The sequence below is a fragment of the Physella acuta genome, unplaced genomic scaffold (assembly GCF_028476545.2).
Source record: "Physella acuta isolate Inbredline_101_S28 unplaced genomic scaffold, ASM2847654v3 ptg001688l, whole genome shotgun sequence".
In the NCBI taxonomy this organism is placed as follows: domain Eukaryota; kingdom Metazoa; phylum Mollusca; class Gastropoda; family Physidae; genus Physella; species Physella acuta.
Window position 1 is genome coordinate 30,910 of NW_026733201.1, and position 22,356 is coordinate 53,265.

At 34.3% G+C, this 22,356-nt stretch overlaps 2 protein-coding genes and 1 non-coding gene across 6 annotated transcripts; 2 read left to right on the forward strand and 1 right to left on the reverse strand.

Moving 5' to 3' along the window:
- Positions 1-1,945: 1,945 nt before the first annotated feature.
- On the forward strand, positions 1,946-2,017 carry Trnac-gca (transfer RNA cysteine (anticodon GCA)). Its single transcript has one exon. It is a non-coding gene; the product is annotated as a tRNA-Cys (tRNA).
- Positions 2,018-7,985: 5,968 nt separating this feature from the next.
- LOC131929893 (tubulin alpha-1A chain) lies at positions 7,986-12,525 on the forward strand. Its single transcript, XM_059286274.1, has 9 exons — positions 7,986-8,127; positions 9,241-9,463; positions 9,585-9,777; positions 9,951-10,059; positions 10,197-10,396; positions 10,868-10,979; positions 11,109-11,324; positions 11,510-11,673; positions 11,884-12,525. The coding sequence occupies exons 1-9, from the start codon at positions 8,125-8,127 to the stop codon at positions 12,017-12,019; spliced, it is 1,356 nt and encodes a 451-aa protein (XP_059142257.1). The 5' UTR covers positions 7,986-8,124; the 3' UTR covers positions 12,020-12,525.
- Positions 12,526-13,342: 817 nt separating this feature from the next.
- Positions 13,343-22,315, reverse strand: LOC131929882 (clathrin light chain A). Of its 4 annotated transcripts, none has more exons than XM_059286257.1 (7): positions 22,131-22,314; positions 21,307-21,348; positions 20,648-20,778; positions 19,236-19,350; positions 18,412-18,523; positions 17,643-17,672; positions 13,343-14,577 (listed from the first exon to the last, which is right to left on the reverse strand). In XM_059286257.1, exons 1-7 carry the CDS (start codon positions 22,264-22,266, stop codon positions 14,406-14,408), a joined length of 738 nt encoding a protein of 245 aa, XP_059142240.1. In that variant the 5' UTR covers positions 22,267-22,314; the 3' UTR covers positions 13,343-14,405. The 4 variants fall into 4 exon arrangements, with proteins under 4 accessions (XP_059142240.1, XP_059142241.1, XP_059142244.1 ...); XM_059286258.1 differs by having other exon boundaries at positions 20,648-20,773; positions 21,302-21,348; XM_059286261.1 differs by lacking the exon at positions 20,648-20,778 and having other exon boundaries at positions 21,302-21,348; positions 22,131-22,315.
- Positions 22,316-22,356: the final 41 nt, after the last annotated feature.

Below are 22,356 nucleotides of genomic sequence, written 5' to 3' on the forward strand. Positions count from 1 at the left end.
TACACACATACTCTCATACCCATTCAGTACACTACAATACCATTCACAACACAGATCACCAGTTTAAACGTAGATCTTGCGTGTTCACCGCGATGGCGGATGTTTACATAGTGACGTCCAGAGTTTCTTCCAGGCATCTCTCCGCCCCCCCCCCCCCCGAAAAAATTCTACCCCCCCCCCCCGAACGAAATGAAATTTATATAATTTATATAGAAAATATATACTTTTAACAGTGTCCGCCCCCCCCCACTAGAGTGGATTCGGTGACCTTCTATTGAAGCCCGGGATACGAACTCGAGACTTTTGGGTAAGCAGTGGTACGCTCTACCACCCGACCACACTACAATACCATTCACAACACAGATCACCAGTTTAAACGTAGATCTTGCGTGTTCACCGCGATGGCGGATGTTTACATAGTGACGTCCAGAGTTTCTTCCAGGCATCTCTCCGCCCCCCCCCCCCGAAAAAATTCTACCCCCCCCCCCCGAACGAAATGAAATTTATATAATTTATATAGAAAATATATACTTTTAACAGTGTCCGCCCCCCCCCCCCCCACTAGAGTGGATTCGGTGACCTTCTATTGAAGCCCGGGATACGAACTCGAGACTTTTGGGTAAGCAGTGGTACGCTCTACCACCCGACCACACCGCCCCCTTACCGTCGTAATTGGATGACTCCTCCTTGTCCAATCTGGCCCAGATCCCTGCTATGGCGGCCGTGGTAGAAGACATACACAACGTTCTTTGAACTTTGGCAAGGTCACCCACTGGTGCGAGGCTCAGGGGTTGATACCAGCCTGTTCATGCGTCAACATCACTTAATTAATTAATTACATTATATTTACATTATATTGTTTTCGTAATTTAACAGGGGAGGGGAATTAAAAAAAGGCGTTACACCTTTTCCGACATTTTTTTTACCCCCATCCCCCGTCACATATCATCTCAAACCCCCCCCCCCCCCCCCCAAAGGATTGATCAAAAGAAACTCTGACAACAACAGCTGTGAAGAGCTGAGGACATTTAAAATTCGTTGATGGTATTTCAAATATTTTCCTCTTCAGTTTCATCTACAGCTGTATGATGAAAACGAGAGAATAACTTTGAGATCTGTGATATTGTCGAGAAGGTCGTCATTTGATTAGAAGCAGAAGTCGCGGGATGATACCGTCTGCGTGGTAGTCTGATCGGAAGTTTGAAGAAAGGTCAGCGACCCTGACTCCCCAAACTTGTGTTGTTGCAACTTGTCCCAGTTTCTCTTAATATCCTCTTGCTTAACATTAGCGTTGTTTTTTTTTTTCTAAATATTTTTAAAAAAATTTTTTTTTTTTTTTTATTTTTTTTTTTTTTTTAGCAAAGGCTATTCGATGAATAGCTAAAAAAACTGATGTCGGTTGATTGAAATTTATAAGCGACACACCATACAAAGCATCGAGTTAAAAGTGTAGCCGGTGCAAACAGTGTGTTTTGTTTCCAAACAAATCTTTATCTGGTGTTATATGATGTTGACTCTTTTGATAGTTTAGTTTGGAGATTTAATGAACACTTTTAAAATATAATACATATATGTTCAGTTCATAAAAAGTACTCCTCCCCGGCGGGGAATCGAACCCCGGTCTCCCGCGTGACAGGCGGGGATACTTACCACTATACTACCGAGGAGTTAAATAAGTTGCATTAGAAAGTCAAGTTACTTGGATTTTTTTACTTAACGTTTGAGACAATAATGTTCATTACTTAGCTAGATTCAGTGATTCTCTAACATAACTGTTAGCGATAAAACTTATAAGAAAAGAGAAGACTTTACAAACAGTCAAGATTTATACATATCAAAAACGTGATTCACTATTGTAAATTTTGTTGAAAAGTAGGCTATTTATAGTAACTGATGTAGGAATAAAATTAGGATTAAATCTGTTATATTTACGAGAGTAGGCACAGGGGATATAGCTCAGTGGTAGAGCATTCGACTGCAGATCGAGAGGTCCCCGGTTCAAACCCGGGTGTCCCCTTGTTTTTTTCCTATTTTTCAACATACATGTTATACTTAGACTTTGCCCCTCGATTCAAAAACTAACTAACTAATAATAGAGTGTGCATCATCCATAATTAAAGTAATAGGCTACATTAGCTCTTTATTTTAACCCTTTCCCCGGCAACATATTTGGTACCCTGTCCCCGGCAACTGGGTGGATTACACCCGAAGACTTTCTTTTAGTAAATTCTTTTCTTTGTTCATTGTGGGGTGGGTAACAATACTGACACAGTTAAGGTATTCGGGGCATTGTGGCCATGGGGAACACAAGACATGTTGTTGTCAATGGGAGAGCTGTAATATGATACTACAGGTTGATGGGATTCTCAAGCAAGAGTTAACCTGTGGGTGGACACATGTAGTGATTTATACTCTTTGCTGGAGCTCTGACTTGCAGTTACAGACAGAACTGTAGTTTAGAGTTACAATGGGTTAATGAAATGCAGGGGTAAGATTGCCTGTGGGAGGACATATAAGGTGATTTGTACTCTTTTAGGGAGCTCTGGAATGTAGATACAGTCGAGCATTTTAGTGTAACTTGACATTAACCTCATTAGGAGTACAAATGAGGACAAAAAGGCAAAATAACTTTGTAATGCTGCTTGAAAGTTGATACTGGGTAATGAATTGATCAAACTGGGAGTGGGGTGGGTGTTCTACAGGTTATGATCCTGAGAGTAAGGTTTATAAATAGCCATAAACATTATTGAGAACACAACAGAAACAAGTCTTGAATGCTTTTGTCTAAACTCAAGGCTAATGATAAAGGAATATATTTGCCAGTTTTGGTATAGCAGGTGAAAATTACCAACAAGTTTTGAGTCTGAATTATCAGTATCAGAGGTAGAAGATGAAGAATTGCAGCCTTCAGTATCAAAGGTAGAAGATAATCCTGGTTCAGTTTCAACCAGCTCTGATGACAAGGTCTACCCAATATACTCCATTTCAATTATCAATAATGTGTCAACAGTTGGCACACATAATGAAATTAAACTGATGGTGCAAAGTGAAGAAAAAGAAATATTTTCAGGAAAGACAAAGTAACAGTACACTAGACCACTGCCTGAAGTGCTAATCCCAGGAAAAATATAAACAGCCTGACTCAAAATATTTCTTCTGTACATGAACACAAAAAATAATACAACCAATATTTGACTGCATTAGCAGGGATGGAGAGAAAGCAAGAGGAGACACTGGCACTCTGCAGAATGACAATTTAGTTGTATGTCAATTCAGTTGTAATTATTGAAGTTTTTGAAGGCAGAATTTTCTATGAAGAGATTCAGCAACCTGGGTCATATTCACTTTCACAACAATTACAATAACAGTCCATCAGGCTCATGGTATATTTGCTTCCATTATGGTAGATATTCCATACAAATTTAGCAGGGTGTTATGTTTCTGGACAGATCATTACTAATTGGGCAACTGGTTGAATTTAGAGAAGGGAGTAGATTTATCCAATACATACCAAGCAATTCCGATAAGTATGGAATTAAAATATTTATGGCATGTGACTCATGTAACACCACTAAAAGGGTGCCTATATTTTGTAAAAGAAAACTAAAGTTCCCTACCAGCAAAAAGAAATGTCCAGTTATTTTAGTTGTATCTAACAACTGTGCTCTATGAGGTGCAAATTATTAGAACGTGTTAATGTTCTATTATTTTATTACTAAAGTTGAATACTTCAATCCTGTTTGATATTTTTGTTACTCAAATACCTTCAGATTGTTAATTTATAGTTAAACTTTGAAAATTTAACACAATGACTTAACCCACAATGAGTAAAAACAAATATTTAGAAGCCAGTTTATAAGTTATAAATATTTTTTCCATTCAAAATTGTGTACGGGTGTGTAAAACCCAGTTGCCAGGGACCGTATAAAAAAATTTCAAACCCTCATAAAAAAATTTTTTACGCATATTTTTTAAATTTACAACCTCCAATGTGTTCATCCCAACCACCTTACAGATGGGAATGAGGCCCAGAAAAATTTATAAAATGAGACTCGAGATATGAGCAAAAATATAGCGACTTCGGGTGGATTACACCCAGTCGCCGGGGAAAGGGTTAATCTTGTAGAACTAATCTAATTATTCAACTCGAACATGGAGTCGTCGAGTTGAATTCTAAAAAAATAAACCAACAAAAAAAAACCAAAAAAAAAACCATTCACTTCGTGTGGTCTAGGAAAATTCTACATTCACTGTGTCCCTGTGCCATGACCCAGTTTGTCGGCGTGTTGACTGTATGACACATTCGCTTCACTGTTTGATGACGTAATCGACTAGCGCGTGAACCTGGTCTGAAGTGGCCAGGTAATCAGCTATTCTCACATCGAGAATGTGTTTAGCCCAGTCCTGACGCAGTTACCTCCCTCCCTCCCTCACCTAGAGTAAAACCCTAGTTACATAACAAACAAAGAAACCGGTATTCATGTAGGATTAAGCTCAGCCCCTCACCCACCTAAAGGAGTGAAGGATACGTTTATTTTCTATAGCTTTAACTAGCCCTAGCCTTACAATAATTGATTGGAAAACCCGCAGACAATCAATAAATTATCACAACGTACAAGCCTCTCCCTGTTATCAATAATCAATGCGAGTAAAACAATTGATTTCACCAAATGACACGCCTTAGAGTAGGGGAATAGGCAGGTAATTCCAGAGCGAATGTAGGCCTAGGAATAGATTATTCACCTGAATGATTGGGCGTAATGTAATGTGAGCGTTGACTGAATACTTTGTACTCATGACTCATTATATCAATATTATAAGACATGTTTACTGCATTATGATAGCTGGTTATTAATGACATTCTATTTTAGATGTAACTACTCTGTTGAAGCTGTAACAATTGTGAGGGGAATTTTACGCCAGTGTCCGATAATAGAATCTAGTGGTAGTTATTGTTAATGTCAATTTTAATACTATCCCTAACCCCTACCATACACTTAACCCTAATTTCTAACCATAAAACTAGTCGAGATTACAATATTACTAACAAGTAACAACCTACCACAGCTATTTTTGGAACAGTCTATTATGGGACACCGGTATCTTCAATCATCCAAATTCAGGGGAATCAATTCTGATATAGCTGTAACAATTCGACTATGACTGTCCAGATTCAGATATAGTTGTAACGATTCTGTTAAAGCTGTTCTAATGACGATTGTGACGTGGCGTGGGATCTGTTGCTGTTACTCACTAAATATTTCAACTACGCGTTCATATTTAACTCCTAATCAACTTTCCCATTCTCGATATCTAGTACGTCGATACAGCCCTACCTCATGCGACTTTTTGAATAATCGATAAAACTTCGATACTCAGCACATCGATGCTGCCCTACCCCACGTAACTTTTCGACTAAATCTAGTCTGCTCGTAACAATAAAAGGGTATATTTGTCCATCGTAAACAAGTTACATAAAATGACAAATTAATTTGACTATAATGAAGTTTTACTTTTTACGTGATCTTACTAGTAGTGGACCAGTGGATTCATATCGAGTATAAGCCTGAATGTATAGCGATCTAATGTTTATTGTTTTATAGCCAGGGATCATGTTAACGTTAATGTATGAAGTGAAAATTATTAGGACTACATTAGACAGGACTGGGGACACATTATTAGTTAGTCAACTGGACCAACAACCCATCGACAAAATTAGAATCATGTCAAAATTGTTAACAAAACACTTATTTTGCATTTTAGAGGCTATTTAAAAAATTATGGCCGAACTAAACTAATATTATTCTGGTCTCTGGCTAGACCTACACAGTCCTTAGGGGTCATCCATAAATGACGTCACGCTTTTTTGACGATTTTTACCTCCCCCCCCTCCCTTCCATCACACGTCGTCACAAAAAGCCAGACCCCCCCCCTAAAATGACGTCACACCTCAACCTACAACCCCCCTCAAAATTGCAGTTGAATTTTTTTAAAACATCGATATCCTTCTAAAATCTTGTCTAAACTATACAATTTATTAAAACAGTTATCTAAAACGCGAAATAGCGTCTAAATTTCGTTTTCTAACATTGCTTTTTTATAATGCAAAAGTGTGATGTCGCAACATCTGAACCCCCCCCCCTCCCCCTAATCACAAAATTACGGACCCCCCTCTCTCCTACGAGTGTGACGTCATTTATGGATGACCCCTTAACTAATCTTATTCTGGTCTCTGGCTAGACATACACAGTCCTTAACTAATCTTATTCTCGTCTCTGGCTAGATCTAGACCTACACAGTTTTTGTGGCATGACGCACTACAAACACTGCCATAGTAGCGCAGCAAATAATGATCAGCACACGACACACCTTCCACACGATTCGTTGTAAAAGATTTCCTTTCAATAAACTTGCTCATGAAGTTAAAGACAACAGCTCATAAGGGTGTGGACTGTAGACCATATATATATATATATATATATATATATATATATATATATATATATATATATATATATATATATATATATATATACACGATTTGAAGTTAATAGACTACTCTGAGACTAGTTATTTTCTAATATTCACAGAATTTTTATTTATTTATAATAAGTAGATCGACAAATACAACTAAAAATGTGCCTTTCAGTCAATCATTGAGCCTTACTTCGGTCACTGATCAATATCGTGTATGTGAAGCAATGCACACAGCTAATAAAATATAACGCCTAAGCACATAATCATAAAAAAAAACCCCAGTGTATTGTGTAAAAGTTCTACGCAGCTAAACATTGAGTTGTGCGTGTCAAGTTAAAATGAATAGAGTCCACTGTATACATTATTAAGTCAGTCTGAACTGTTGGATTATGCAACGCATACGATATATCTTTATAGTCTGAAGAGGGAAACCCTTAATATTCGTTCGATTAAACCCAGGAGAGATTGATAATTATTCGTGTAATCAGTAACGTCACTATAGGTCGCTAGACCATTGGTGCAGAAGTCTATATTATACAAAAGCTATAGGCAATGTGATATAATCCAAACCGTACCTAATTATGTGTATTAATTTCAATAAGTGTTTTAACTAAAATAGCAGACTTTCTCATTAAAATTGATTCTCAATCGTCTTGGTTTTAACCCCCTCGTGTGATCAGGGGCAGTCCTCCCCCGACTTAGGAGAGGCGGGTGGGGCGCGCAGGGCGTCAGGTGGTGGTTGTCAACATGAATAAACTAAATGGGGGCGGTGGGGGCGCAAAGTTGACCATTAGCCCCAGAGGCCTGAGTGGGTGGTTACGCTTCTGCCAGCCTTGTGACATTACTGGCGCTTTTGTATTTTAAAACGACGTATATATCTTAACAGTAGACTTCGGTTGTTTGGCCTATCTAGGACCAGCCTTTACACAAACCATAATCCAACATCTGGGATCGTGCACATAATGCAGCATTATTGACCAACACCCTATATGGCATTTTCTTAGGCAAGCCACTTTTAACACACCCGTCCTCCCTTCCACCCCCTCCCACCCCCGAGAAATTTGAGTCGATTTTTATACCCCCCCCCCAACTTCACTGTTTAAGGATATCACACAAAGTCATACTTTGCATTTAATTTTAGTTTACCATATCCATCACATTATTAAGACATAATTAGGCCTAACCTTGCTGTTTAGGATAGACCGTTAGTTAGCGATTGGAATGTTGGATATGATTGATACAAAAAAATTTTTGGTTACTACGCCTAATCAAATAGTACCAGCAGCCTAAGATTTAGAAGCTGTTGAATAATAGACACACTCTATTACCAATATTTCTTATTTGTTTGTATTTAACGATAAAAATACTAAACACAGTGCCATAGAGCCTATTTTTGTATCGATGCAGTGCCTATCCTAGCCTATTGAATAGGCCTAACATGTTGGTTGCCAGCCATGCTTGTTAGTCACAGCTCCATGGAAACAAGCTTGACAAATATAAAAGGCGAGAAACCGCGCCCGTGTTGTCAGTGCAGCCGCTCTGTTCGACGCATTACAGTCGTACTAAGAGGGATCTTCCACTCCATTTATTTTAAAAACCATATTTTTAACACTTGTTTCAATTTAACTTAACCACTTATCATCCAAAATGGTAAGCAGTTTTCCTTTAAATAATTTAGTTTTCTGTCAACAAATCCAATAAAAACAACTTAGTCGCTCAATTTGCACATCATCTAACTAAACCGCTGTGCGCTTAGAAAAGATCAAGCCGCCATACCGACAACGCCTTTGTTTGATATCGCGATCGATTGCGCGCGTATTCGACTATTCGGGGTTAGCAAAACGAAGAATATTCATAGCTTGTGAACATTTATTGTATTTGTAACCGTTAATATTTCATCTGTAAACTTTCCTTTATGTGGGCTTGGGAAGTGTAGATCTAGGATTCTATTCTAAATCTAGATCTAGATCTAGATCTAATCACTTTGCTTTATTACAAACTTGCACAGCCCATTGAAATCAAGACTATAGAACCCAGTAGCCGCCTTATTGATTTTTTAGCGCCAATGTCAGGTCAATCCTACAACATTCCAGAATGTTCTTTGCCGTCAGAATGTTATTTCCAGCTATTTCGGGCAGAAACTAAATCAAGATCAATTTTTTTTTATAGGCTAACATTTAGTATTTAATTCTATGATTGGCTCTCATTGACACTAATTTTTACTGAATAGATCAATATTAATAACCATATTTAAATAGTTAGGCCTTAAAACTTTAATAAAATTTGAATAATAGATCTATCTCTTAAATATAGTAAATAAAGGACTAAAAAATACAGGACCATATAAGTTAATAGTAGGCCAGTCATATAGGCCTACTAGGCTCAACAGTTAACATACACCTTTATTGTATTCATAGTACATTTTCAATCTTAAATAAACAAACAAAAATTCAAAAAAAAAAAAAAAAATCCACAAATATTAGACTAAGGTTAGTTTGATTAATTTAAATTTAATGTGTTCAATTAAAAAAATCATTTGAATTTTCAGGGGGGGGGGGGGGGTAAACTGGTTGAAGTACATACATTTTTTAATTTAAATTTTTTATTTTTAAAATTTTTATTGGATGGTGTACATTCTCCCATCTGCAAAGATGTGTCTGAAAGGAACTATAGAAATCTAGGGAGGTTGGAGGGGGGGGGGGGGGAAGGGAGTGTTATGATTTTATGAGTTTAAAATTTAAAGAAGTTCCTTTCATTCTTCAGCGTGAGTGTATTTCCGTCCACGTTGGTCAAGCTGGAGTCCAAATTGGTAACGCCTGCTGGGAGTTGTACTGTCTGGAACATGGCATCCAGCCAGATGGTCAGATGCCATCAGACAAGACCATTGGAGGTGGTGATGACTCATTCAACACCTTCTTCAGTGAGACTGGTGCTGGCAAACATGTGCCAAGAGCTGTCTTTGTTGATCTGGAACCCACTGTTGTTGGTGAGTTTTTGGTTCTAGTTTTTTGAAATGGGATGAACAAATAGTTAGCTTGAGTCATTTAATAAAATCTAACAAGGGTGTTTTATTTTAGTGACTTTAATATTATACACTTTTTTCTCAGATGAGGTCCGAACTGGCACCTACAGACAGCTTTTCCACCCAGAGCAGTTGATCACAGGTAAAGAAGATGCCGCCAACAACTATGCCCGTGGTCACTACACCATTGGTAAGGAGATTGTCGACCTTGTCCTTGACCGCATCAGAAAATTGGCTGATCAGTGCACTGGTCTTCAGGGATTCCTCATCTTCCACAGGTAAAAGAATAATCTCTGAGAGCTTTTTTAAATCTTGTTGCATATGATTTTGCCTCTGGAATTAATGAATAGTCTTAACGATTTAACTTCTAATTAATCAAGTGCTTAGATTTAAACTTAATATGTGGTAGATTGTCAGCTAACGTTTATTAATTCTGATTTTAATGTTGTAGTTTTGGTGGAGGCACTGGCTCTGGCTTTGCATCTCTGTTGATGGAACGTCTGTCTGTTGACTATGGCAAGAAATCCAAACTTGAGTTTGCTATTTATCCAGCTCCTCAGGTCAATATTCTATCCAATATATTTAAGTATGCCTGCACCAGTTTTTAAAGTGACAAAACATAACACCTATATTATATAGCATAGAACAGTTATTAATATTGTTAAAATATTAACGATCTACTCAAAAATGTCCACAGATCTCCACAGCTGTTGTTGAACCCTACAACTCCATCCTAACCACACACACCACTCTAGAACACTCTGACTGTGCCTTCATGGTCGACAATGAAGCCATTTACGATATCTGCCGTCGTAACCTTGACATTGAAAGACCAACCTACACCAACTTGAATCGTCTGATTGGTCAAATTGTCTCCTCCATCACTGCCTCTCTAAGGTTTGTATTATTAAAGGTTAAAATTTTTTTCATACAACTAGTTAAAAAAAAACAAAATTAGGTAAAATGTTGTTCAAAATTTTTATTTTTATTATTTACTGAAACAAAATTAGGTAAAATATTGTTCAAAATTTCAATTTTTATTATTTACTGAAACAAAATTAGTTAAAATATTGTTCAAAATTTCTATTTTTATTATTTACTGAAACAAAATTAGGTAAAATATTGTTCAAAATTTCTATTTTTATTATTTACTGAAACAAAATTAGGTAAAATATTGTTCAAAATTTCTATTTTTATTATTTACTGAAACAAAATTAGGTAAAATATTGTTCAAAATTTCTATTTGTATTATTTACTGAAACAAAATTAGGTAAAATATTGTTCAAAATTTTTATTTTTATTATTTACTGAAACAAAATTAGGTAAAATATTGTTCAAAATTTCTATTTTTTTTATTTACTATTACAGATTTGATGGTGCCCTGAATGTTGATCTGACTGAGTTCCAGACCAACTTGGTGCCATACCCACGTATCCACTTCCCCCTGGCAACCTATGCTCCAGTCATCTCTGCTGAGAAGGTAAACTGTCAAAAGAAACCTTAAAAATGACTGTTGTGATCTGTGTAAAGTAACGCACAATTGATTTTAAATACTGACTTAACTACTATTGACAAAAAAATTAATGAATTACATATATAACATTTTTAGGCCTATCACGAGCAGCTCTCAGTAGCTGAGATCACCAACGCCTGTTTTGAGCCAGCCAACCAGATGGTCAAGTGTGACCCACGTCATGGCAAGTACATGGCCTGCTGTATGTTGTACAGAGGTGATGTTGTCCCCAAGGATGTCAATGCAGCCATTGCTACCATCAAGACAAAGAGAACCATCCAGTTTGTTGACTGGTGTCCAACTGGTTTCAAGGTAAACATTATACTTACCTTTTGTCATTTGATAATATTTAATATGGATATTTCAATTTGTAGGAAGGTGAAAATACACATTTAAAATGATTTTGTTAATCATCTGGCATGTTTTTTTTAAAAAAGCAAAACAAATTTAGACCACATTGTAATAGAGGATCATTTGCAATATTTCTTTACTTCAAGGTTGGCATCAACTACCAGCCACCAACTGTTGTACCTGGAGGTGACTTGGCCAAGGTCCAACGTGCTGTCTGCATGTTGAGCAACACCACAGCCATTGCTGAGGCCTGGGCCAGACTTGACCACAAGTTTGACCTTATGTATGCCAAGCGTGCTTTCGTCCACTGGTATGTATTACTAATATTTAAAAAAAAATGAATTTCTGTAAGCCTTATAAAAATTTATGTAAAATAAAGCCCCAATAATCTTAATGAATAAGATAAATTACTTATCAGAGTAATGTAACTAATTTTATTTACTTCATCCATCTTTTGAAGCTTACTTATTAGAGAACATATTGCAAGTAAAATTGAAATAACTAATCCTTCCTGTTGTAGGTATGTGGGTGAAGGCATGGAGGAAGGTGAGTTCTCTGAGGCCCGTGAAGATCTTGCTGCTCTGGAGAAGGACTATGAAGAGGTTGGCGTTGATTCAGTTGAAGGGGAAGGAGAAGAAGAGGGAGAGGAATACTAAGTCCACCCAAGAAACTCTGTATCAGTTAACATAATATCATGTTTTACCAGAATTCTACCAAAGGCTAGTCATCTTTGCTCTTCTTTCTAGCTGATACCAGATTTGCCAAACTTGATATTTTGTTGAATAGATGTAGAGTTGATAAGGTATAAGTGAAATGCCAGCTTTTTACTCCAGTAAAATAAACCCTACATTTGCAGCTACTAAACTAATATAAAGGTACTGTGATAAGAAAAGTTTCAACTCATTTTGTTTTATAAACAATTTCAGCAGGTAACTTTTAGAAACAAGATTTAATGTACTCCTTGTCCATTATTTTGAGTATTTACTTTTTAATGCATTTATCTTGGCATCATTCCATTCCAAAATTTTTATTTTTTGTAAGAATTTTGACATAGCAGCTGTAATTTCAGAATATTGATGTACTATTTTTGTGACCAGTCTTTAAATGAATTTTGTATTTATTTTTTAATATTCATTGGAGGATTAAAGTTGCAAGTGTTGAATGTGTTTTTTCTTTTCTGCAACATGTTTATGATTGTTGTCTAAATACTGTACTGAATTTTCCCTAAAAAAAGTTGCAAATATTGTTCAGTTTGAGCAACAGCTAGTTAACCCAAAAGCATTTTGCAAACATGCTGAGCATTTTCATGTTTAATTAATTAAAAATTAATTTAAGGCCATTAAAACTGTGCTCCTGCCACCACTTCAGTTAATTAACCATACAGGGCTACTAAATGTTGAACACAACACAAACTTGAAATTTGTAGAAACAATGTACTTATGTCACTGGAACTTGTTAGTGATCCAACTATGTGTAACTTGCTTTTACTAGTTAATTTATCAATGCCAAGTAATTAGTCTGAGAACAACCTGTGAATGTCCTACACTGACTGATAGAACTGAAGTTAAAATTAAGATTGTTATCACATATTTTTCACATTCATGCCCAAGACACATGGGGCAGATGAAGTGGAGTTAATCTGTTTCAATGACCTGGGCATATGAAGGGAACTGATCAGCACTATGCTCAGCTGTCTAGGTTAACACAAGTCAGATACTCATTAGAGCTGGGTGGACTCAGAGACTCAAATCTGATATGAAGCTCTACCATCCCTGATATGCTTAATATATGTAGTGTATATAACAACTTATTCTGATGCATATGATAGCTGTACTGTAGTTAAAAAAGTTAGGTGGAGAAAGCTAGGAATCAAACATTAATAATAATTTAAAAAGTCATTTCATGGCCACAAAATAAGCTGATTAAACTCACTTTATTAATATATAATTTAGAATTGAAAACAAAATACAACACCAATATAAAATCTCATGTCTCTTTATTTATAAATTAATTCAGTCGTACATAAAAAGAACAACTAATTGTTATGGTGAATATTAAATGGGCTGACAATAAACAGGGTTTCTCATCACACTGACAGCAATCCCAACTTAACAAAAAAAAAACATTCCTTACTTTAATGTTGATCAATGATCAGAGAAAACAAACAACCAAGGCTTCTGTAATGGAATGAACTGAATGTACGACACAGTGAATATCACAATAAAACAGATCCAACCACTAACAGCCAAACAATATTTGCATTTTTGGAACAAAGGATAAGGGTAGGGTACAAGTGATGGGTATACTAAGGTTAAGTTCAGAGAATAAGAAAATTATTTTACAGGCTAAACATGAGATAAAGACAACATTGATCTATACACACTAGATATAAAACAGCGGCAACTATCTATAGAGATACAATTTTGAACATATTAAAAGTAATTTTATTTTTTGAAGAATGAATAATTAAGAATTCTAAGTTCTTACCAAACATAAAAATTTATATTTTCTAATGCCAAGGAACATGAATTTGATATTTCTGTAATGATCTGTAGAAATGATTTTTACAGATTAATATCCAGATTATGTGATTGATAAGGGAAGGTAAAAAAAAATAATTATATAAATAAACAATACTTCCTCCTTTCATTCATTACACTCACAAACACAAATTGGTCATTTTAAATGTCTCTTTATGATTTACTTTAATTAGGGTTGCAGCCAAAATAAAAATTTAGAAACCAGTTGACATGTTTCTATTTTTGTGCAATATAACTATCTATTGGCATAGTTTTCTACATTTTATCTTGTACTAAAATACATACTTTGGGAAAAAAAAATTGGCTAAAATATCTAACATTCAAAAGCTAAAAGGATACACTATAAAAACATTTATTCTGTAGAGATAATTCTACTTATTCACTGAAAACTAATATTTTATTTTAGAAGTTGGACATTTATATACCATAATTATTAAAACATTTGCTGGTGACTAACATAAAAATGACAAATGTACAATTAGCTTCTAATTGCACACAATACCTAACGCACTAATGGTGTCTGTTTCAGTTGCAACAAGATAGACCTGAACCTAGATACATCTTTTGTGTTCTTTGAGTTCTTTGGGTTAAATTCACAAAGGCGGGTTATTTTCTCCCATGCTTGACCGGTGACCTTTTCATCACGATCCTTGACAAATGCAGTTTCAGCGGCCCTAAATAAAGATTAGAAATGTTAAATTTTTGTACAATATATGAATGGAAATTAACATTCCAAAGCATTTAATAACTGAGATATATTAATCCTTCAAGTGCATTAACTAGCATCACAAAAAAACCTGCTATCAACTTTTAAAAACAGTGTTTGGGCACAGTGGATAGGTGAATCTTTTATTTGATAAAATCATTACTTTTTAATTGAGCAGTTAGACAGATATTGGGAGTTGTTAAAGAGGATTTAGTGGAAGCCTAGTTAAGGTCTGATAAATGGATCAGATAAATGGATCAAACAACTTTGAACCTCTCCCCTCTCTATATTGATGCCTACAGGAACAGTTATCTCAAAACATACTAATTCAATAATGAATTGTGGAGATGTCAATGCTAACAGTTTTATACAATGATTTATATTTTTGGAAACATATGATAAAAGTTGAGTCCTGTATATGTTAAGAAAACTAAATAGAATGTAGTACAAGAACAAAGCTATGATTAGTGAAAATTGAAGTTTCAAAATAGTTCTTTTATGAAGAAAAAAAAGCAACAAATTCTGTACTCATGCGTAGAATTATGGTAAGTCATAAGACCACCAATCCCCTATTTATGTAGCTCATGTAACCACGAGGTAAAAAGTTAACAGTAATGTAATTACCAGTTTCAATACAAAAACTACCTTTTAAATTTATATCCCACATTTTGTACGGAGGAAAAATAATTTATGTGATAAGATTTAATGTTGAATATCCACAAGGACATACTCTCACCAGAGTGTGGACATAATACAGGGTGACACCACTAAGCTGCTTTTAGGTTTATAAGAATTTGACAGTGTATTTATCATGTGTGTATACAATACTGCCTTTTAGTGCCTAAAAAATGAAAAAAAAAAATAGTAATTTGAAACTTAAAATGAGAAAATAGGTCGTTTAAAGCTACATTATTCTTAAGTACCACCATGATTTCTTTTAAATGTGAGATAGTGAAACTAATTTACTGTTAAGTTTAATCACCATAACAAAAATCCATAAATTACAAACTACACAATAAAATGAAAAAGTTACATAGATAACTTCACACACACTGAAAATAATTTCCCTGCTTAGCTAGAGGCTTAAGCTTTGGATATGAACGCTAAAATTTAAAAATAAAAGTATATGTCATCAATATTTGCATTGAGTACAGTGGTGATCTTGAAGCTCTGATAACATTATTTTTTATAATGGCTGATTTCTAAGCTTTAACATGTATAACTTTGTAAAACAAAAAATAAATAAATCACATACCAGGAAGTCTTTATATTTTTAGAGTAGGTATAACACACAGAGTTATTTTATAAAATAAACTATCCACCTATCTATAAGCTATCTACTATATGGAGCCTTCTTTCTCTGTCAGTCTGTCGAGCTTAGTGCTTAATGTTTCTTCTGTCATGGGTTGAAACTGGCCAGCGCCATTTAGACCATTTTTAACAAACCTGTATCTTTCAAATTTGGAAAGTGGATCAAGATCCGATGACAGTGTGAATGTAACATGAAATTTGACTTCATTGGATTTTTAATTTTGAAGAATTTTTTAAAGATTCCTATATAGAGGACTATTTTTTGAGCTTTCATATGCACATTATCTATTTCGTTTGGTGTGCAACAAACTGTATTCAGTCATGCAATTCTTCTGTATTCAAATTTTTAGTGTTGAAAAATTTAAAAATAAAGAAAGTTTTCAGAACAAGCTTCTATATCATAATGCACTAAAAGTAGAAAATAATGATTGTCTTTCATATATAATAATGAGCAACTATAGAGAAATGTGAGGGTCACTATTTTTATCTATTGAATTCCATTACTACATTATAAAACGAGAGCCACGATTTTCTTTATAGGTATTTAAAGAGAACTGCATTATTGTAAATGTAAAGAAAATAAATTATTTTCTACTTTTTAGTGAATTATTATATGAAAGGTTGTTATTAAAACTTTATTATTTAAAAATAAATGAGGAATCACACCTAAATTAAACTTACAAACTCAAAACATTCATGTCATTGTCAGTCAAAAGGTTAAAAACATTAACTAATCCATTCAGGAATATTTTGGGTTTAAAAAAACCTGAAAGATCTTCAATATTATATATATGATTAATGCAGAAGCAGATAAACCACATTGTGTTATATCTCTACAAAGCTGCAGTAGCATTAGCTAAAGTTTTGATATCAGTAACATTATAATTATAGAGACCGTCACCAAAGTGAGTAGAAGCATGTTCTCATGCTCATTAAAAATTCATTTTCTTAAGAATGTGGTTATTTAATTTAAAATTTTATTTCTAATTACAACAAAGGAATCAAAATACCTGAAGGCAAATAGTAATTTTAGAATAAATAATGTTAAAATATTGATATAGACATCAATATTGCACTACATATGCTGTATTGTCCAGCGATTATTGCAAATAATCCCCAACATTTAAACAGTCAACACCACATATATTTATGCCTATTTAAAGATGGTTAATTTAAGTAATCCTATATAATCATATTAAATAAATATTCAGAATGCAATAGCTAGGGGCAAAAACATCTTTAAACTAAAAATGTTATTGACACGCTGTTTATGTCTACAGACAGGTGAATATTGAAAGTTAAATTGAAAAAAATATACTTTAATAACCCACATAGAATCAAACTTTGTACAAAAAATGAAATAAAAAAAAAAAGATCAACTTAAAACTGGCCCACAACATCACAATTGGTGAATTCCACTACATACAACAATGTTTTTTTTAATGTACGTAAGATTGATTGCAAGAGTAGGCCTTTGAAAAGGAGAGCTATATTATACTAATTGAATATATGGGCTAAAAGCTGATAGTAAGGAGTAACCTGGTGTGCTAGCATGAATGAACTTCTCAAAACAATTACAGTAATAGCTAAGGGGATCACAGTGTAAATAGTTTGTGATACAGTTTGTGCGAGAACAAATCAAAGCTACATAGATTATAAAAAACAACCACTAAACTACAGCACCACCACAATAAACAGTGAATTGATGAGACAATCTCATACCCTTGGGATTCAGTTACATCATTATGTTTCCTGGAAAAGGAACATCAGCAAGAAGAAGCAAAATAATAAGTGAGAAAAACTTTCCCATCCAACAACAATCATTAATGCCACACTTAAAATAAATCTAACTTAGTAAAGACCTTAACATTGTCGTTATATAATTATACATTTTGGCAAAAATATGCTTAGAATTAGGATATATATTTAAACAACACAGAGCATTAAAATATGTATTTAGTTGATCTTTCAAATAGATTTTTTTCATCTGCATTTCCTTAAATATTTAAACTAACTTTAGAGTATGAGTTTTTATTGAGTTCATGAACAGTAACTTCTAGATATTGCTGTACTCTAATAATAAAGAAATAAACAAAAGTAGTTAATAGTTTATCTAGAACAAAAAACCAGCACATAGCAGATACAAGGCTGCAGTAGTGTAACAATTTCTCTTGAAAAGCATCAAAGTGAAGTGTTAGCCATACACAAACCACACTATAGATTAAGCAGTGAATGGGAGAATCAAATAAAGAATGTCTATGGCAAACAAAATGCAGTATACTATTAATTTCTTACAATGTAAAAAAAAAAGAGGAGAAAAACTGATTATTATGACAAATCATTCAGAGCTATTAGTTTTAAAAAATCCTACTACGTTTATAATAGAAGAAATTTTTTTTACAGCATTCTTAAAATGTCATCTCAGCCTAGGTTTAAAGCATCACAATAATATAAGCTTTAAAATAAAATATAAGCCGTAATAAACTTTTACCTGTTGTTCTCTTTTGTTTTCTCCAACTGTTCCGTGTGATGTTTGTACCAGTCATCAAGCTCTTTCTTTGCTTTCTCTTTCAATTCTTTTTTACGCTTTTCTTCTTCAGAGTCTAACAGTTTCATTAGAATTAAAACAAAGCTTTAAGTACAACAGAAAAATATGTGCAGAATCTTTTTAAAGAATGACACTAACAATGACAACCAAATATGATATTTCTCCATTATAAAACCTATGTCCAGCTAAGTTGGGCATAACACAGAGACATACTACTATCTTGAAGTTTTACAACTCCTTAAAAAAATACCTTAAAGTTTTCAACTTTTAAGCAGAACAATTAAATAAAAGTACAAAGTTACAACAAAAAGGGGTCTGCGTGGTCGAGTCAGTAAAGCTCATGGTTGCTAAACCGAAAAAGTCTCGAGCTCGAAGCCTCGGGCAGATGAGGCTCGTTAGCTTGGGACAGCCACTCTTCTAGGAGGGTCAACTCCAAAATCAAACAACTGCTGCCTTGTAGTTTGTTCTTGGTTGGACAAAAAAGGCTATGGAAGCAAATCCAAAAAGAAAAGCAGGCTGAAACCAGAGTCAATGGCCTCAATGGCGCATAACCAGTTGATACGTAATCCTTAATTGTGATGGAAGCATGGTAGAGTCGGCAAAGCTCATGGTTGATAAATTTGAAAAAAAGTCTCGAGTTCAAACCCTCTGGCAGATAAGACTCGATCCCTCCCAACGCTAAAAATTAAGAACGAAGAAGAAGAAGAACAACAACAAAAAGAAAAAAGGTATAGTGGAAAGAGAACAGCAAGTCACAAACTGTTAACCTTTTTTCTCCAGTCTTGTCTTTTGTTCTTCACGCCAGATTTTTATTTTCTCTGGAACTGCTCTCATGGTATCTTGCTGGGATATTGCCTCATACATGTTACTTGGCCCATTACTCTGTAACACATTAGTTCTCATTATAAAACCGTATACATGCACATCTATTTCACCACTCTGTTGACTGGGAAAGGTTGGCAATACCATGGACCAACAAGTCACAAATGACCATTTATATGCAAAGATTTCTTTTAAAATATGAATTAAATGTCAGCAACTTCAATAGACTTTTCAGATACACTCTAAGATTTTGTAAAATATAAATGTATCAAAATTAGGGAAACTAGATGAAGTTTCCTAAAATTATATTAAGATGTTAAATTTTGTCAATTAGTCAATTCAATTTTTCAATGTGGAGTGTATTCTAATTTTAGAGAAATAAACTCCATAAAAGTGAGAAAAAAACTACCATGTGAGCTAAAAATGACTAACACGTAGAAAAAAATCTAAATTTGTAAAAATTCAGTACTAAAATAATAATTGACAACAATACTCAGCTTACATTTTTAACAGTAATAAATTAGCACAGCTACATAAAAATAGAGAAAAATAGGGACTACATCCCAAGGTGTACGAAACTCCATAAATAATTCAGCAGCATGAATAAACAGGAATGTGGGTGCCAAGCTTCTAGTTTTATGATTAAATAGAAACATCCATAAAGCAGATGAACTTGTTACATTCTAAAAATAACACACAGAGTAAATTTGAGTTCCTTATTAATATTAAAATACCTACAAACATTTTTTTGGACTATAAATGTTGAAAAAAGCTCTACACTTAAAAAAAAAAAAAACAACATCAGCAGCCCATACAGATGTAGTTGAAAATGGGTAGGCCTAAATTGTAAAGGTAGTAATTTTTCCAACCAGAAGCCTTTGTAATAAATCTTAAATTACATAGAGCAATTAAGTTTAAAATATAATACATTAAATATGATATGGCCTTATTGAACCCCACCCTCCAACATAATTAGTTATGGTAACAAATGTTAGTCACACAGGGAAATAACAGCCACATGGGGACAGAACAGAACATAGCAAAACAGTGTGGCTATTAGTGTAACCCATTTCTACTATCTAATGCATAGCATATCAAAATATTTCTGCTTGGGTAATCATGAAGCTTCAAGTAAACCATGCTTACATAGCTCAATGTAAAGAAAAATAAACCAGTTCTTTTCACAACATCCTTGTACTTTATATATTTTATCCAATTTATAATATTCATATTCCCAATAAAAGGCAATGTTTTAACAGAACACAATTGTGAAAAGAATTTATAGATAAAAAGTAGAGGATAACTATACAAAAAGTGAAAAAGTGGTGGAGGGTAAAAAAACTTTATCAATTCTCACTGGGATTTCATTTTCATTGAGGCCTTCATTATAGCCTCCATATTGCTGTGATCCATTGTCACCTCCATAGCCATCATTTCCACCACCTAAAATTTCAAAATCGGCCAATCCGCCATCAGAAGAACTCTGAAGTGAAATGGTATATTGGAGAGGGGACATTGTTATGGTCTAATGATTTAAATACAACGGGGACCTATGTTTACAAAGTTCTTATGTGCAAGCAAGACATCAGAGAAAGGGCAAGTGAAGTAATAAAAAAAGTGGGAACACATGTTTCATCTGCTTATTTCACGTTTTAAATATTAGCTTGATGAAATAAATTTGTATAAAGAGCAGTTGTAAGATATTATCAAACACAGGTTAACAAAATTTTATATAATTTCTCTAAGGAAATTTCTGTTACAGCTGACAAAATAAAACAACCAACACATGCAACAGCAGTAAATTAAGTTATTCCATGTATAAAAAGCTTTCTAGGCTATAAATGGCCTATGAATAGGTTAAAACCATTATCACATTTATATTAAAAAACAACAAAAGAAAACCATTATAGATTAATTAAATAAAGAATAAAATAAAACAAAAAATAGACATGACCATTAGCACTGTTAAAAAAACATACATAAAATTGATGGAACTAAATATGACACATACCTGAGCCACTGTTACTTGTTCTTGATTTTGTCCAAACCCATCAAAGTCTAAAAATAATTTTAAAAAAACGACAACATAAAATTATTTACTTAGATTTAAACAGATAAAGTGTATAGTAAAGATTAGGTCATTGTAATTTAATGTACTGTAATTTTTAAAAATACGTTCTCTAAATATTGAAAGAAAAATAATATAGATCTAGAGTAACATTACCAGACCCTAACACCCTTAGCTCAAAACGGAGACTCCTTTCCGGTTCGAGATACCTAATTTCCTTATAGAGCACTTTCACTAAGGCGCCGCTTGCGAGACAAACCAAGAAATTAGGCCAAAAGTAGATCCGACAATTCTTAAATAACAGACTTAAATAGAAACGGATAGTTCCAATTTCTAAAATTAACGATGGCTTCGTAATCATTAGTTTTATCCCTCTACCCATTAGTGAAAGCGAAACTGGTCGCCATTTTTGGTGAGCGCATGAGCCGTGAGATGGCTTCAAAACAACAAACCCGGAAGCTGTGAATCGAACGGCCTAATCACAAAGAAGTCACCTTTCTGTCACATTACGAGATGACCGATCTTACATACACCTAGAACAATAGATTACCATAATTTATATTTAAACTAACTTTAAACTGCCTTAATACTCGTAAATAGTCTTAAACTGTCTTCTCTTCTTGATGTAAGAATCTATCTTTCTATAAACTATTAAATTAATATAAACCAAGCCGGTGGTCACCCGGTGGTGGGCGTGACAGTTGAATTTTCGGGGAGGTGATGATGTGTGATATTTTTTAGAATAATTCATAGCATATAGATCTAGATGTACCTTGTGTGAACTGTTGTCCTTCGCCAAAGTTATCATCTTCCAGACCGGCTAACTCCGACTGTTCTCTTGCTAAAAAGTCAGCAGCAGGGTCTACCTCATCAGTAGGAGCTGATTCAAAAGCATCGAAGTCTGCCATTTTCCTCTTTGACGTCACAGGCGGAAATCGACTGGAATGCGTTCAGCAGAACTTCGAAATAAATATAGCCCTAGCCTTGGTAGGCCCTAT